A 13701-nucleotide genomic window follows, 5' to 3' on the forward strand; every position below is an offset into this window, starting at 1 on the left:
GTTGGTGTGGTGCTGAGAAAAGACACCCTTCCTGTTTGTAGATGAGATCCAGTTGCAAACAATGTCCTGACTTTGTTTATTCTGTTTGGGCAGTCTCTGAAACCCTCCCTTTCCTTTGGTGCCCCAGCAGAGCCTGTACAGCTGTGTCAGGCCTGCCAGGGAGAAGAGCTATTCTTTTGTTGTGTGTCCTTGATGTTTATGCTCAGAAAGCAATAAAACAGTTAAATTGTTTCTTTATTAATCAAAAGGGCCATGTAAACCCTTTTTGTTGTTTAAGTAGATATCTGTGAATGCAGCGGAGGCCGTGAAGATGCGGGAGGTGGTGGCTGGGCTGTACAGATGGGCTCTGCTTGGCTCCTGTGTGGACCCAGTGGTTAAGTCATGGATTTGAATGTTTACATGACCAGCTGCTCTCCATGATTAAAGGCAGCAAATTAAGTAATGCCAAAGGAGATTAGCATCTGCAATGAAGTCCCTTGATTTGATAGGGAAGATGCTAATACAGAGTACTGATGGCTCTTGCACTCATTGCTGCTGGTGGCCAGGGCCCGTGTCGTGCTGGGGAGTTGGTGTGTGTCTGTGGGATCTCCCACGTGTTCCTTCTCCTCTGCCTGGTGGCAGGGTGACAGGGTGTCAAGCACTCGCAGCTGCAAGGCAGCCCGCTGTGACTTTGGAAATGTAGGGCCATGCAGCCATTTAAGTACATCCGAGGGGAGCGAGTGGTTTGCTTTGAAGTGGACACTGGCAGGCTTTCTGCACTCAGGCATGGAATAACAATAACCAAATGTTATCATCGTGTTGGTGGACACGTGAGGGAGCTGGGTGCTCCTTGGCTCTGGTGAGGGTGTCCTGCACTCAGGCATGAGAGATCTGGCATCACTGCAGCAGGGTGGTGAAAAGGCTGCACTTTGTGCAGTGTGGTTTGCAGAGGAGCCGGTGCCAGTTGCTTCTTCGTGCCTCTGGGAAATCTCCTTGCAGCCGGCGACAACTCCTGGGGCTACTGCCAGGGCGCCTTCAGGCAGCCTTGTCCCTGTGGGGCCAGGAGAGGAGCTGGATCCCTTCAGAAGCACCATGTGTGGTGGCAGCGGCAGAGCTGCCACAGGCATGAGAAGATGCAACAGGGAGGGAAGAGGCTTCAAAGGAAGGGAGGGTGAAATGTCAGCCCAGAGTCATGTCATGCTTCAGCGCTGCACTGCACGGTGGCTTTGTTTCAGCCATTAACCCCCCTCCAGCTGCAAGGCAGTGGAGGAGGGGAAGCGTAGCCAGGGATGCAAAATGATGAGGGGGTCTGATCTGCCTTTGTGGGGCCCAGGGGATTTCTTAGGCTGGTGGTAATGGGAGTACTTTTTTGGGGGGTGATCTCCTGGGGATGCTGCTCATCTCTGTGTGAAGGAACATCTCTCTGAATGGACCAACTGTCTGTGTGATCCCAGTGCTTGCCCTCAGTGCTGCATGTGCTGCATTTCTGACAGGGACAGCGTGCTTTGGGGATTTGGTGCGTTCCCTGTGAGGGTCTGAGGGTTCGCCTCCCGTGCTACATTGGCCCCGTGCTCTTGGTACTTGTTTTTGCCGCTGATTTTCCCCATCTGCTCCCCAGTGCTGTCTCTGGCTGGAGCTACTCTGGGCACTTTCTAAACTTTGTAGCCACAAGTGCCATTCACAAAGCCAAAACATGCTGGGCCCCCCGTTCTGCCATCGTGCCGGGGTTGGGGTTTGCAGTTAGGCACAGCACCTTTCTGTGTTACTGCCCAGCTCTGCCACCAGCTTTCCACATGGCTGTGGGCATGTTACCATCTCCTGTGTGTCCCTTAAGTGTTCCTAATTTACGGAGCAGTGTTGGCACCTTTATTTATGTAAAACACCTGGGTGATGATGGGTGCTAAGGAAGGGCCCAAGTATAATTCAAACCTGGGTAAGCAGGCTGCATACAGAACCACTGTGAGATAAATAGTTGTGCCTGGGAATTTTATTGTGAGTTGTCTGGCAATGCCTGCCTATAATGTAATTTTCCTTGTTCTGTCTCGGCAATAAAAACTTCACAGTGTCTGATATCACTCCATTTAGCTTTAATGTTGTCTGAGGTATGCCATTAGAAAAGTGTGGTTTATTTAATCGAGTTTGAATCCTAAACGTCTGCTTGTTTTTTGAAATGGTAGATGAAAATTAATAGAAGGCAAGGAGAAGATGTGAGGTTCAGAAGCATTAATGCTTACTTGCACGCTCCATGTTGGTCTGAAGCATCCTCAGTGCCTGGGCTATGACTGTTAGGTGAAGTAAAATCAGCATAACATTCTCCTCTGGGTTTTGAAATGTAGTCTTTTGCAATCTTTCTGCAGATCAGGAACAGCTCTCTTGGAGGTGAGGTAGGAAAGGATGTCATTAAAAGACAGAATATATTTGAGTAGAAAGAGATTGAAAACTGATGGCAGGACCAAGGCCTCATGCCTTTTCAGATCCCTGGAGGAATCAAGGAGAAATTGTTTATCACAATTTCTTTGTTCTTTTTTGAGATTTCCAACCCAAAACCTCTAAAAGAGCAGACACCTGTCATCCCCAGTTAGGGTCTTTTCTTCTTGGGTTCCAAAGCAGTCCCACTGTTATTAAGAAATGTTCGTATTCCAAGCCTTACTTTGCCTCTGTGGAGGTCTGTCATTACCAGGGATTCCCAGGATGCCCTATTACAGACAGTCCTATTAATTTTGTTCCTCCAAACATGTAGGAATGGAGTATCGACGGTGGTGCTTGTCAGCGGCTGTGCTGGACCACATCCCGTGCAATCAGGTAGAGCCAGCAAGGACTCGTTAGGTGGCTTGATACAGAGCAGCGAATGTTCTCCAGCAGCTCCAAGTTGAGGCTTCTGCTCTTCGTTTTTTTGGTGTCAGATTAAAAGGATCATTAGCAGTATTTGTGGCCTTTGGATTTTCTTTCTCACATCAGTGCTGTTTCTTTGCTGATTGTCTGTGGGTTCTGGACCGGGGCAGTGAATGAGGCTAGTTTGATTTGGTTTGTTTTCTCTTTTGGATTTGAGGCTGTCACTGAGTCAAGCATCATTCTTTGCAATAGAGAACTGGGGCATTTATCCCATGTGTGGTGTATTCCTTCAAGGATGCTCTGGTCTGAAGGACTGCAGAGTTCCTCTCTGTATTAATGGCACAGCTAGACTTGGAGATTGAACCACAATCCCTGCAGGCTCCAGTGAGAGGCTCAAACAGAATTGGGGTTGCCTGGCGGATTTGTGGTTTGGGCATGCACAATGTAGGGCTGGCGGGATGGGGAGGGGGCTGATGCTACGTGGGGACAGCAAGCTCTGAGAAGTGCCTTGCTCCCATCGCAGACACCAGCAAATATCCAGTGCTGATCTGCTTGAAGTGGAGGAGCAGGCGACGGCTGAAAGGGACGAGTGCTCAGTGGTGCTTCAGTGCTGCTGTCTGCACAGAGGCAGCAGAGGAGTAGCTCTTGTCATGTTTTCCCTGCTGGGAGAGAGGCTGGGTGCATGGGTACTTGGCACTTGCCTCCCTTGAGGGATGCAAAGAGCCTCACCAGGAGCCTCTTGGGACACTGCAGTCCCAGAGCCACCATGGCAGCAGAGGTAGGCCTGTTCTTTCCAGGACTGAACTCATCAAAGATCCATGCCGCAGCGGTCTCAAATGCTCTGAACTGCCACGGTGGTTTGCAGAGCAGCAAAAGCACCAGCTAACCTAGGAAGCAGCAAATGGGTCAACACATGGCTCCGCAGCCTTTGGTTCCGTGGGACTTTTGCTTCTTAAAGACATACCTTGGAAAATGGAGAATTACCTCTGAGTCTCAGAGGTGTGGTGGTCAACAAACCCTGTGCATAGGGAAAATAAGGTGCTTCCTCCAAGTACTTGGGAACTCCAATGCATCAGATACGTAACTTAGAACCCCCCACTCTCCCACCCTTAATGAGGCTGGTAATATTACTGCTAGGCAGCTCTTTATTTTGGCAGCGTAACTGTGGCTGTGAATGAAACAAAATGGTGTGCAGTGTTATTCTATCCAGCCGACCATTTGACACCACAACACAGATACACTGTTGTTTTCTTTTTGAATTACAAATTCCCTGTATAAGTGATGAGTTAAACAAGCTAACTTCCAGTCTTCTCTCTGCTGCTGTAAACCTGGAGCATCTCTAAAGCTGTTTGGGGCCAAAAAGAATAAGAAGCTTTGCATTTTAAAATGGCTCAGCTTCTCATTCTGCTGAGGTTCAGCCTCAGCAGAATTAAACTAGAAAAATGATCAAGATGGTTTTTCCCATCAACTTGGCTATAAATATAATGGTATTCTTTTTGGTGACTTCTGAGCTGTCTTCTAGCACCATTGATTTATATAATTATGTGATACCTCAGCCACATGCCTGAGGATGTGGCTACATCTCTGAGCTACCAAACACTATGAGTCTAATGCAGAGAGTGTGTTTGACAAAACCAGACAGGGAGAGGAAATTGAGAGTGATGCATGCCCCAAAACACACTGTATTGCTTTTTGCCTGTATGGACAATTTTTGCTTCTTAGGATGTAACCAGATTAACCTTGCTATTATTGTCCATCAGGGTGCTGAATCAGTTGTGTTCCCATGGCTGTGAAAATGTCAGCTATAGGGAACAGGAAGGGCATGGGTTTCTGCTGTGGTGGAGGTCTTCAGGATAGCTGAGTTAGACTGCTGCAGTGCAGCTCTGGTAATTCTTACCCACAGTTTCCAAATGCACCTATTTTAGGCATGAGGAATCTCCTCCATCTGTGTGATTTCAGCTACTACCTTAATGCTGACTTCCTGAGGTTTCCCCCTCCCTCCTGCCCTTCTTCCAGTCTCCTGTCTCCTATCTCGGGTTCCCCCTCCCCTGCATTTCATCTCAACTGGTTTCCTGCTGGGTAAAATGCACATCCTCCTCTTTCTTCTCGTTCCCTCCATTCTTTCCCACTGTTGGCAGTTTTCCAGTCCAGCAACCTTGACCTTATCTCCAATCCCTTCCATTTCCTCCCCTTCAGCTAGCACTATCGGTGAACTCTGCTCATTTTCCTCTCCTCCATCCTCCAAAGGCTGGCCGTGCATCCTGCTGGATATGTTGTCATTTCTTTCCCTGCTGACTACAGTCAGTCCCCTCTTTTCTGGCCTCCTTTGTGTGTGTATGCCTCCATTGCAGGAGCTGATAGGAGTTTGGCTGAAGCTGTGTTTTTTGTGAACCGTGCTGAAATCAGTGGGAATGAAGCCTCTACCCCACTTTATAAAACTGACTCCGTGTGCATCTGGGAAGAGCCTTTTCTAAGGATGCAACTGCACAAAAAGCACGAAGTGTAGTGAGAACTGTTAAACCACCCTTAGCAATGTGGGTATTTTTACTTGTTGCATCCTACAGTTGCAAAGAGCGGGTCTGTTGGTGAGGTCTTTGCTTGCTCCCCCACTTTCTTCAGGTGCATGGTTGGCCTTTTGTAGTAAGTTTCACACGGTGGGGAGGTCTCTGTGGCTTGGGGCATACTGGGCCAGTGGCATGGTCGTCTGGTGCACTTGCTACTGCTGGTGGTTGCACTCAGCAATTTGGACATCTGCTTCAGTTGGTTGGGGGTTTTGGCTTCCAAGCTAAGGACCAAGGATCATGCCTATTTTAGCAATGAAGTCATCTGTTATTGAGACTCCTGACAGCAAGTTTTGGGTCTACCTCCTTTGCTGCATCCCTCATTCTTTAACGTTATTTTTCTCCTCTTCAGTCAAATTCTTTACCTCTGTTCAGGTGCAGTGCATCTGTTTGCCCTTTCCAAATTTCAGCCACTTGTCCCAGAAGGAAGGTGACCCTTTGAATGTTTTTTTGTGTGATACGGTATATCCAGTGCATCGCTACGCTTGCAAGATTGCTTTTATCCTGTCAATATGGTGATCACTTAATTGTGATTAGCCCCTTTAGAAAGCATTTCTCTCTTATCATTCTGGTTTCATTTGTATTCTGTAATAATTTTGAGAGTGATTACAATCATGGAAATGCTTTGTAGTTCATTACTGACTTCAGTTCTGTGAGGACAAGCTGCAGCTACCTGTCATACAGGAGACCTCATGATCTACTCTAGTTTGGTCAGAAAACTGTATTGAAAATGTGCTCAGTGGCAGGATCCAGCAGAATTCCTTTTCCTTTGTCAGATTACTCTCAACTCAGAAAAAACACTGGATGTTAACCTTTTGCTTGGTATTTCCTGTTACTTCTAAAGAGGGCCATAAGGGAAGATCCATATCAAGTATGATTCATGGCCACAAACTCCTGAATATTTTGCTTTCAGTTGTCATGATCTTTGTCATTTATGGAAAGAAGGCAGCTTTCGTGCTGAAGTCAGAGGAATTATGCATGTATTTGTGTCTTTGACCTTTGTGGGATGTTGATTCTGGAAGGACTCTTGCATTTACCAGTCCTGTCAGAAAATGGTAACACATTTTGCAGTCTTAATGTTATGGATGAGATGGCTGAGGACATGTCCCCAGGTGGCCACAGCTCCAGCAAGCTGTAACCCTCTGCCAGCAGGTCCAGAACCATGCCCAGGCTGTGACTGTCTCTTGGTCTCTGTGCTTTGGCAGGCTGTTAAATCTCCATGGAGAATTATTGTGGAGTTATTAAGTTTAATTTTCCTTTTTCTGAGATGCCGGAGTCTCAGAAGGAAGGCTTTGCATCACCAGCAGCTCAGTTCATCAAGGTTGCTGTTATGAGGTAGTGGCTGTTGGTCATGGCATGGGCTAAGCAGAGACCAGTGGCCGAGGCACGGAGCCTTTCATGCTATTTTTGTCTGTAGCCTAATGGGTTGGCCCATCTTTTTCTTTAATGCATGAACGTGAACACTTCTATTAGTAGAAGGGCCCCCGCAACTTAAAACATTTGGAAGAATGAGAGGTGGTGGAGTGCCCCTCCGTTTGTCCTGCTTTCTGGCACAGCTAGCTTGCTGGCCTGGGCTTAGAAGGCAAAGCGATGAGACGAGGCGTAAAACATGCTGTGTTTTCAAATGTGGAAAAGATGAGAATGGAGTGCCTCGTGTGTTGTATGTGAAAGCATTCCTGTGATGGTGCTACATGCCGCTCTGCTATCCTAATTTGCTTTCAGAGGCCCCCAGTATAATAATTCTTTGTGTTTCCTGAAAACTGCGAAGACTATATATGAGTTTGGTCAATGGTTTCATTGTTGATTCCTCCAACTGCTACAAAGCAATGCAAAAATATTAGGGACAGGCAGGGTGCATCTCACTGAATAAAGATATTGTGTCTTTTATAATCCAAGTCGGATGCCTTTAAAAAAGGAAAGCCCTATGAAAAGTGCTTCCAAGGCTGTTTGGACAGTAGAAATCTTTTGTAAAATGTAATTTCGGCATCTTTCCCGATGGGATCCTTCATGCGGGAGGATTGGCCAGCATTTTGGAAACAAACCCAGCCAACATTAGGTTTGGACATCTGCTTGTTTTAAGGTTGCTTTCACAATGTTCTCTGTAGCTGAAGATTGGTACTTGATGTCTATGTGAAAATGTTGCCAGAAAAGCAATGAAGTTATGCCAACTGTTTCTTTCATGAATGCAGCTTCTTAGAAATGACCACTTTATGCTGGAAAATCATCTTGTTTGCATTGCTCCCTTGGCTTAGAAGGGTGAGAACTGTTCGATCTTGTCCTTGTACAAAGTTATTCTAAGTGAGCAAAAAATGTTTCTTCAATCAATTTAGCTTTAAACCAGAGTAATCTCCTGCTGGAGTACATCTAGACTGAGTGATCAAGTGACTTGTGAGTAGGAGTTGGTAGTGTCTTTTGCCTTTGCAGGTGGCTGAAGGGAATTGAATTAGAGAGAAGCTAGCGCTCATATTTTCTGGATGTTTTCTTCCTCCTTGTTTAAATCGCCCAAAGGGAATTAAAGCGTATCTCCTCTTGTTTCAACAGGGACCAGCTCGCATGACATCTGATCTTGCATCTTCTCCTGCAGCAGGATATGTCCCTGTTGGTCAGAAACCAGAGGCGGTTGTGCATGCTATGAAGGTAAGGATGCTGCAGATCCCCGCACGGCCTTGCAGCGTGGTGCAGTACAGTGCGGTGTGGTTCAACAAACACCAAGGCGGCAGAACTGTGCGTTTGCTTTTATTGTGGAAATACAACAACTAGAAAGTTAGTACTCAGGCAGATTATCAGTAACTAGCACCTGTATCATGATGGGTAATCATTGCTTGATATAGTTGCAGAGTTAAGCAAGATCAGTCATGACTAGTTTTTTGGGTGGGAAACCTCCAACAAAAGCTGCTGATGCTTAAGGTGTTGGTTACCCTTTCTGTTCATCAGTCCTGTGTAAACTGGGTCTCCAGGGTGCCATCAGTGACCAAAATGTTGTTTCTAAAAGGCACACAAAACCTGCAGTTCCTACGTATGTTTTGTTACTGAAAATCCTGCAGGAGTCTTCAAAGGAGTAAGACTTCATTTTATGTAAATACACAGCAAACCATGACATCTACCCGTCTAGATATGTGCATCATCAGTGGGCATTAAAGTCCGGAGGAGCGTTGGCAATCAAAACCATGGGACACTGCTAGCTGAGTTCAAGGAGAAAATTTGCACTGTGATTTCACAGCAGTTCTCAAGTCCCAGCGACCATTCATTAGCAGGAAAAATGTGATACCCTGTGCTACGTTTAACTTGTTAAGCAAGTTACTTCTCAGCATCTAAGGGACACAGAAGCACAAATCCTTTCCAAGGTGCCGTAGGGATGGCTGGAAAGCCTCTGACTGAATCAGGCTCTGGTTGGAATATACTGATTTTTAGATTTGGATTTGTTGAAGCTGAAAAAGTTTGTACAGGGTTAAAAAGCTTTCATCAAATCAAAGGAGGATTCCTGGATGACTACTCTGGAGCTCAGATCCCCATGGTCATAGCTGGAAAAAAAGGTCCAGCAGTGGCATCAGCTTAGCTTAGACTGTGCTAGACCTGGAGACTGGTGCTTACAAAGCTCTGTGCTTTATATGTTTCTGCATCTGACAGATAAGTAAACGGCAGAGATGTTGCTCATAGCTTTGATCTGTAAGTTCCCTGAATTAAAAACACTGGTTTTTAGTGCTGAGAGTCTCTTGGTGCTAAAACCAACAAGTGTCAGGAGAAGCTGTAGTGCAGGTAGCAAGGATGGTGGTTCCATTGGGCAGCTGCAAGATCCCAGGAGAATGTAGAGTGTCACTGTTTCTCAAGTAGTTCATCTTCTATGCGTTTATGATGTGTGAGGAATTACAAAAGGAAAGACAAGTTTAGTGCCATTTGGATCAAATTTGAATTCAAATTATAAAAGATCCTTCAAGCTGAAAATCTTGTTTTTTCAGTTTGACGCTTTATGCAACCAGATTGTATAACTCTCATTGGATCCTAAAAGAAGGGTGTCCAGCACCATCGAGGATTAAAAAGTACCTTTAGTACAGTTTTCACTAGTTCTTAAAGGAGCCCTGAAAAGACAAGTGGCAGTTCACTTGCCTACATATATTTGTCCTGTCCTGTGTTTTCTAGACAAGTTTCTTCTTCGCTTGTTGCGAATGGTTCTGTGCTATCAGAAGGCTGTTGTGCTCCATCCTGTGCTATGCTGCCTTGCACTTGCGGGTGACATTTCTCCTCTGTATACATGCGTATGGGTCTGCTAAACTTGATGCCTTGCAGAACATTGCAGACTTAGGAAATACCTTTGCTTTTCTGCCACTTTGTACTAATCCAGTTTCACTTGTGTTTAATTGTCCAAGCCCTCATGCAGTCCAGACTACTGCTGTTGGCTTTTTCTTCCCAGACTGTGGGGTTTGTACCTTCCTGCTCCTGCTTTTCATTGCATTTGGTGAGGGACAATGTTAACCAGAGTTAATAATGTTTTTAAGTTACAAGATCAAATAGTTATAAATTGGTTATGAACACATTCTGGGGGGAAATTAGGTTTCTATTTGCTTTAGGGGTTACGGAACTTAATTTCTTAGTAAGGGCAAGAAACAAATGGTTTTAAGATGTGGTTTGATAAGCTTATGGAAAGGACTGGGAAATTAATGAAGATTCTTGGAAACTGGAAATTAAGTTTGGGAGGTCTGGCACAGTGATGAATTGAAAGGAAGTTGGATGACTGGTGATTTGCACATAGTAGTAGTAGTAGTATTAATCCTCTACATCAGAACTTTGTTGATTGCTAGGAAGAAATTCTCCTCTGCAATTTCATAAGTTGACTGGTGGAGTACGTTTGTCTTCAAAACCCTGGAAAGTGCCATGGCTGGAGGCAGGTGGCATAGCAGTCACATCTCTCATGGTGCATAAATGATCTCACATGATGTGTCCTGCTCACACGCATAGGGTTAAAAATATTCTCACGTTTGAAGTGGGGAGGAAAGTCTTCTGTCAGTCAGCATGGCAGGGAGGGATGATAAGGTGTTTCTTTTTCCATCCTGTGGCCCATTTCTAAGAATCAGCTGGAAACAGAAAAGACTGAGGAAACTGGTCATGGTCTCAACTCTCCTCCTCCCTTCTTGTGGCACAGTGAAATTGTGGCTGTTGGATTCCAGCCACAGATCTTAAACTGGGTAGAAGGTGATGGTTTTTGGCCATGGCATGCTGTAGCATATGCAGTAGATCTTATCTGCACCCTGCAGAACTGGGCAGCTTTTCCAGTGCCAGCCCCTGCATGTGGGAAACTGGATACAGCTATGAGCTTAGACCCTCACCGCCTGTGATACAGCTCACGGCCTTCCCTTGAGGAGGAGAGGAGAGCAGCCTACAAACAAGACTTTCCGCTTCGCTATACCACATCAGATACTAGAAAAAGCCCTTCTTGGTTGTGTAAAGAAGTCCCTATGGCTGTAGCAGGCTAGCTCCTTGCCGCAAGGAAAGGCAAGGAGAGATGGAAGCTGACTTTGCTCGTCTGGCGGGATGCTTGCGTGCAAGCCTGTCCAGAAGCGGTATGGCTGCAGTGAGGTGGCTCTGTGCCCCTGCAAAGGTTACTGAGGGGCAGTACGTTCTGCGTGGATCTGCAGGGCTTGCGGATCACCTCCATCTGCACCCACCTATGCAATGTCCCCTAGGCGTTTTCCTTGGCTTTTTCTGGCAGCTGAACGCTAGCTACGTAGCTGGAGTGTTGCCTGCCATTTAGTGCAAGGAAGTTCTTCCTTGAGCAAGTTTAGGGGGTTTCTTTATTTTTGCTTCAGAAATAGTTTTTGTTTATTTGCGCCTACTAAATAAGGAGCAAGATGACAGGTTGGCACTCCGAACAGCTGTTTTTGCTAACAAGAATAAAAGGTACATATGCCACAGCTCAGTATCTCAGTGAACATCAAAGCACTTTTCTTGGGAACTGAGCAAACCTGCTAAAGACGTGCAGAGGTGAGGAGGAGACAAATGTTGAGCATGACATTTAACCTATAACCCAGCTCCCCTCGCAGCAGCAGCCTGGACCTCTTCCATGTGCACAGAGCCATAGAGCAGGTGATCAGTCACTCCCACCGATCATGGGTAAGGCAGGGTTTGGCCCTGCCAAAACTAGGGGAGAGTCCTAACAGGGCATATGGACTGTTCCTTTGCTGAAGTAGGATGTCGTGTTCCCCAGTGCTTTGTCCAATTGGTTTATAACTCAATAAAATCAGTAAGGCTTGCACCCTTCAGAAAGCGTCCCTCAGACTCAGGGTGCTTTCTGGTACAAACGCTTACCTCAACTGCCAGCTCCCCTTCCAAAGGCTTACTGCAGTCATCTGGACTCTTTGGTGGGATTTTTTTCCTTTGTTTTTCTAAATATGCGTTGCATGGTCATGTGGGGCCAGTACAGCAAGTCAGAAGGGAAGTGGGTATGATGGGCTGGGTGACTGGGGTGATACTGCCTTGGTCACAGATGTCAGTGCAGTCACGAAGGACAATTAACTATGCTCAAGGTGTTCCTCGGTTTATATGTCGGTAGGGAGAAAGCCAGACGAGCCAGCATGCTCATTGAGGGCGAGGTGCAGGTTTCCTTGAGGAGGTGGCATCTCCAGGCAGAAGAGCAGTGTTACCTGGTCCAGCCCCATCCTCCTGGGGGGGATGTGCCTCTGTGCTCGAGCAGAGCAGGCTGCCCCTGCCAGCTGGTGTTTGGCCCAGGGAGATCACGTAGCGATGGTGCAAAGGGCCAAGTGCTATCAGTGCAGCTTGATGAAGAGCAAAAAGGAGGGGATGGTGTGAGCTGCTTCGAGCCTGGGGTACACTTTGTTTTCTGTAGGCTTCTGGGTTAGGATGTGGCAGAAATCGTGGGAGGATATACCCCAGGTTCTTAGGTCCACACTGAACTCACAGTCCTTGAGCTTTAGCTGAGCCATAGACAATTTATGCAAAGGCATGTCTGTAGTCTGCAGCGGTGTAATTGGAGGAACATTAACCTGGTCCTTCTAAACAGCTGAGGAGGCGCCTGGCGGGATCTGGGAGTGGCTGTGGCTGGGTCAGCACTAAAAGGCCTTCCTGTCTTTCTTCAGGAGGTGATTTCACTCTTCAGAGTGTATTCCAGCATACTTTTCCAGGCTGGGCTGTTGAGTTTTATCACCCTCAATCTTTTTTTCCTACCCAAAATGTTAACGCATCTTTAGAAAGTGCCTACCCAGACATGGTGTGGGCCTGGGGAGCAGGATGGTCTTGAGGGTAAATGAGTCCTGAGTCATTCAGAAATTAAGTACAGCCATAACTTCCATCTGATCAGCTTTCAGCTCCAGCTCTACCTGGTTTACGCCATTAAAAGATATTTCCACTGAAAGAAATAGGCTGTGCCACCCTTTCACACCTCACGGACTAGGGAATGTGGTTTTAGTTTAAGTGCGAGTTGTAGAAAAACAGTTTATTTTTGGCCACTGAGACTCTTGTGCCTGCAAGATTGATGGCTGGTGGAAGCAGAGGCTGGAGCTGATGTGGTCTGTAACTAATCTAAGCCATGGTTGTCCTTGACACTTGCCCTGTCGACACAGCCGGCGCGTAGCTGCCAGCCAGGCAGCCCTAGCGCCCTGCACAGGGATGCGATCCTGCAGGCTGCTGCCTTTGCAGCCGAGCATCGGAGGCATACTGACTCCAGACAAGCAAGTTCGATGTCTAAGTCCAGCTGGATCAATAATTAATTCCTTCCTCTTTAGCAAAAAAATAGATGCTGTCTTGGTCAGCATGTACATGCTTTTTGCATTGCTCTTGCCCTTCCTCTCCTCTTAGAAAGGATGTGGATAATTCTTATTTGTGCAAAGATTGGTCCCAAGTAGGTTAAGGGCCCTAGGAGGATGACCTATTTGGGGGATTGCTGTGCTGAGGCAGACCAGGGGATAATCTATCCTGGCATCCCATTTTGTGGAGCAGCCGGTGGTGTATACCTCGGCAAAGGGTGAAACCCACCCCTGCACTGCATCTAGCTCCGTACTTCCCTAGGAGGCGCAGGAACATTTATGCATACGAGTACAGCTTTATGTGTGTGTGGATGGATTGCAGTGAGTAAGACCACATGCTATTTGATGGTGTTGGGAGACTTCCAGGAGCTTTGAACCCCCCCCACTGAGCTGACCACCTTGCTCATCGGTGGCAAAGCCCTGGGTGAGGTATGTAGGTCAGCACAGATGCAGCAGCAAAATCTGGAGGCATTGCTGCGCTGTGATATGCCTGACCTGTGCAACGTGCCTGTCCGGAGGAGCTGTCTGAGTGCATGGGGATGTGATGGAGGGGGATTTCTGTGCACGCTGTGTTT

The 13701-nt window shown here is 46.8% G+C and overlaps 1 protein-coding gene across 2 annotated transcripts in view; it reads left to right on the plus strand.

The window, feature by feature from the left end:
- CCDC85C (coiled-coil domain containing 85C) overlaps positions 1-13701 on the plus strand; it is a 116087-nt gene that overhangs the window by 94831 nt on the left and 7555 nt on the right. For both annotated transcript variants that reach the window (XM_040600169.1, XM_040600170.1), the window contains one exon: positions 7914-8009. In XM_040600169.1, coding sequence (XP_040456103.1) covers positions 7914-8009 — 96 coding nt within the window. The remainder of the gene's footprint in view (positions 1-7913; positions 8010-13701) is intronic.

This window comes from Falco naumanni, chromosome 7, assembly GCF_017639655.2.
Source record: "Falco naumanni isolate bFalNau1 chromosome 7, bFalNau1.pat, whole genome shotgun sequence".
Taxonomy (NCBI): Eukaryota; Metazoa; Chordata; class Aves; order Falconiformes; family Falconidae; genus Falco; species Falco naumanni.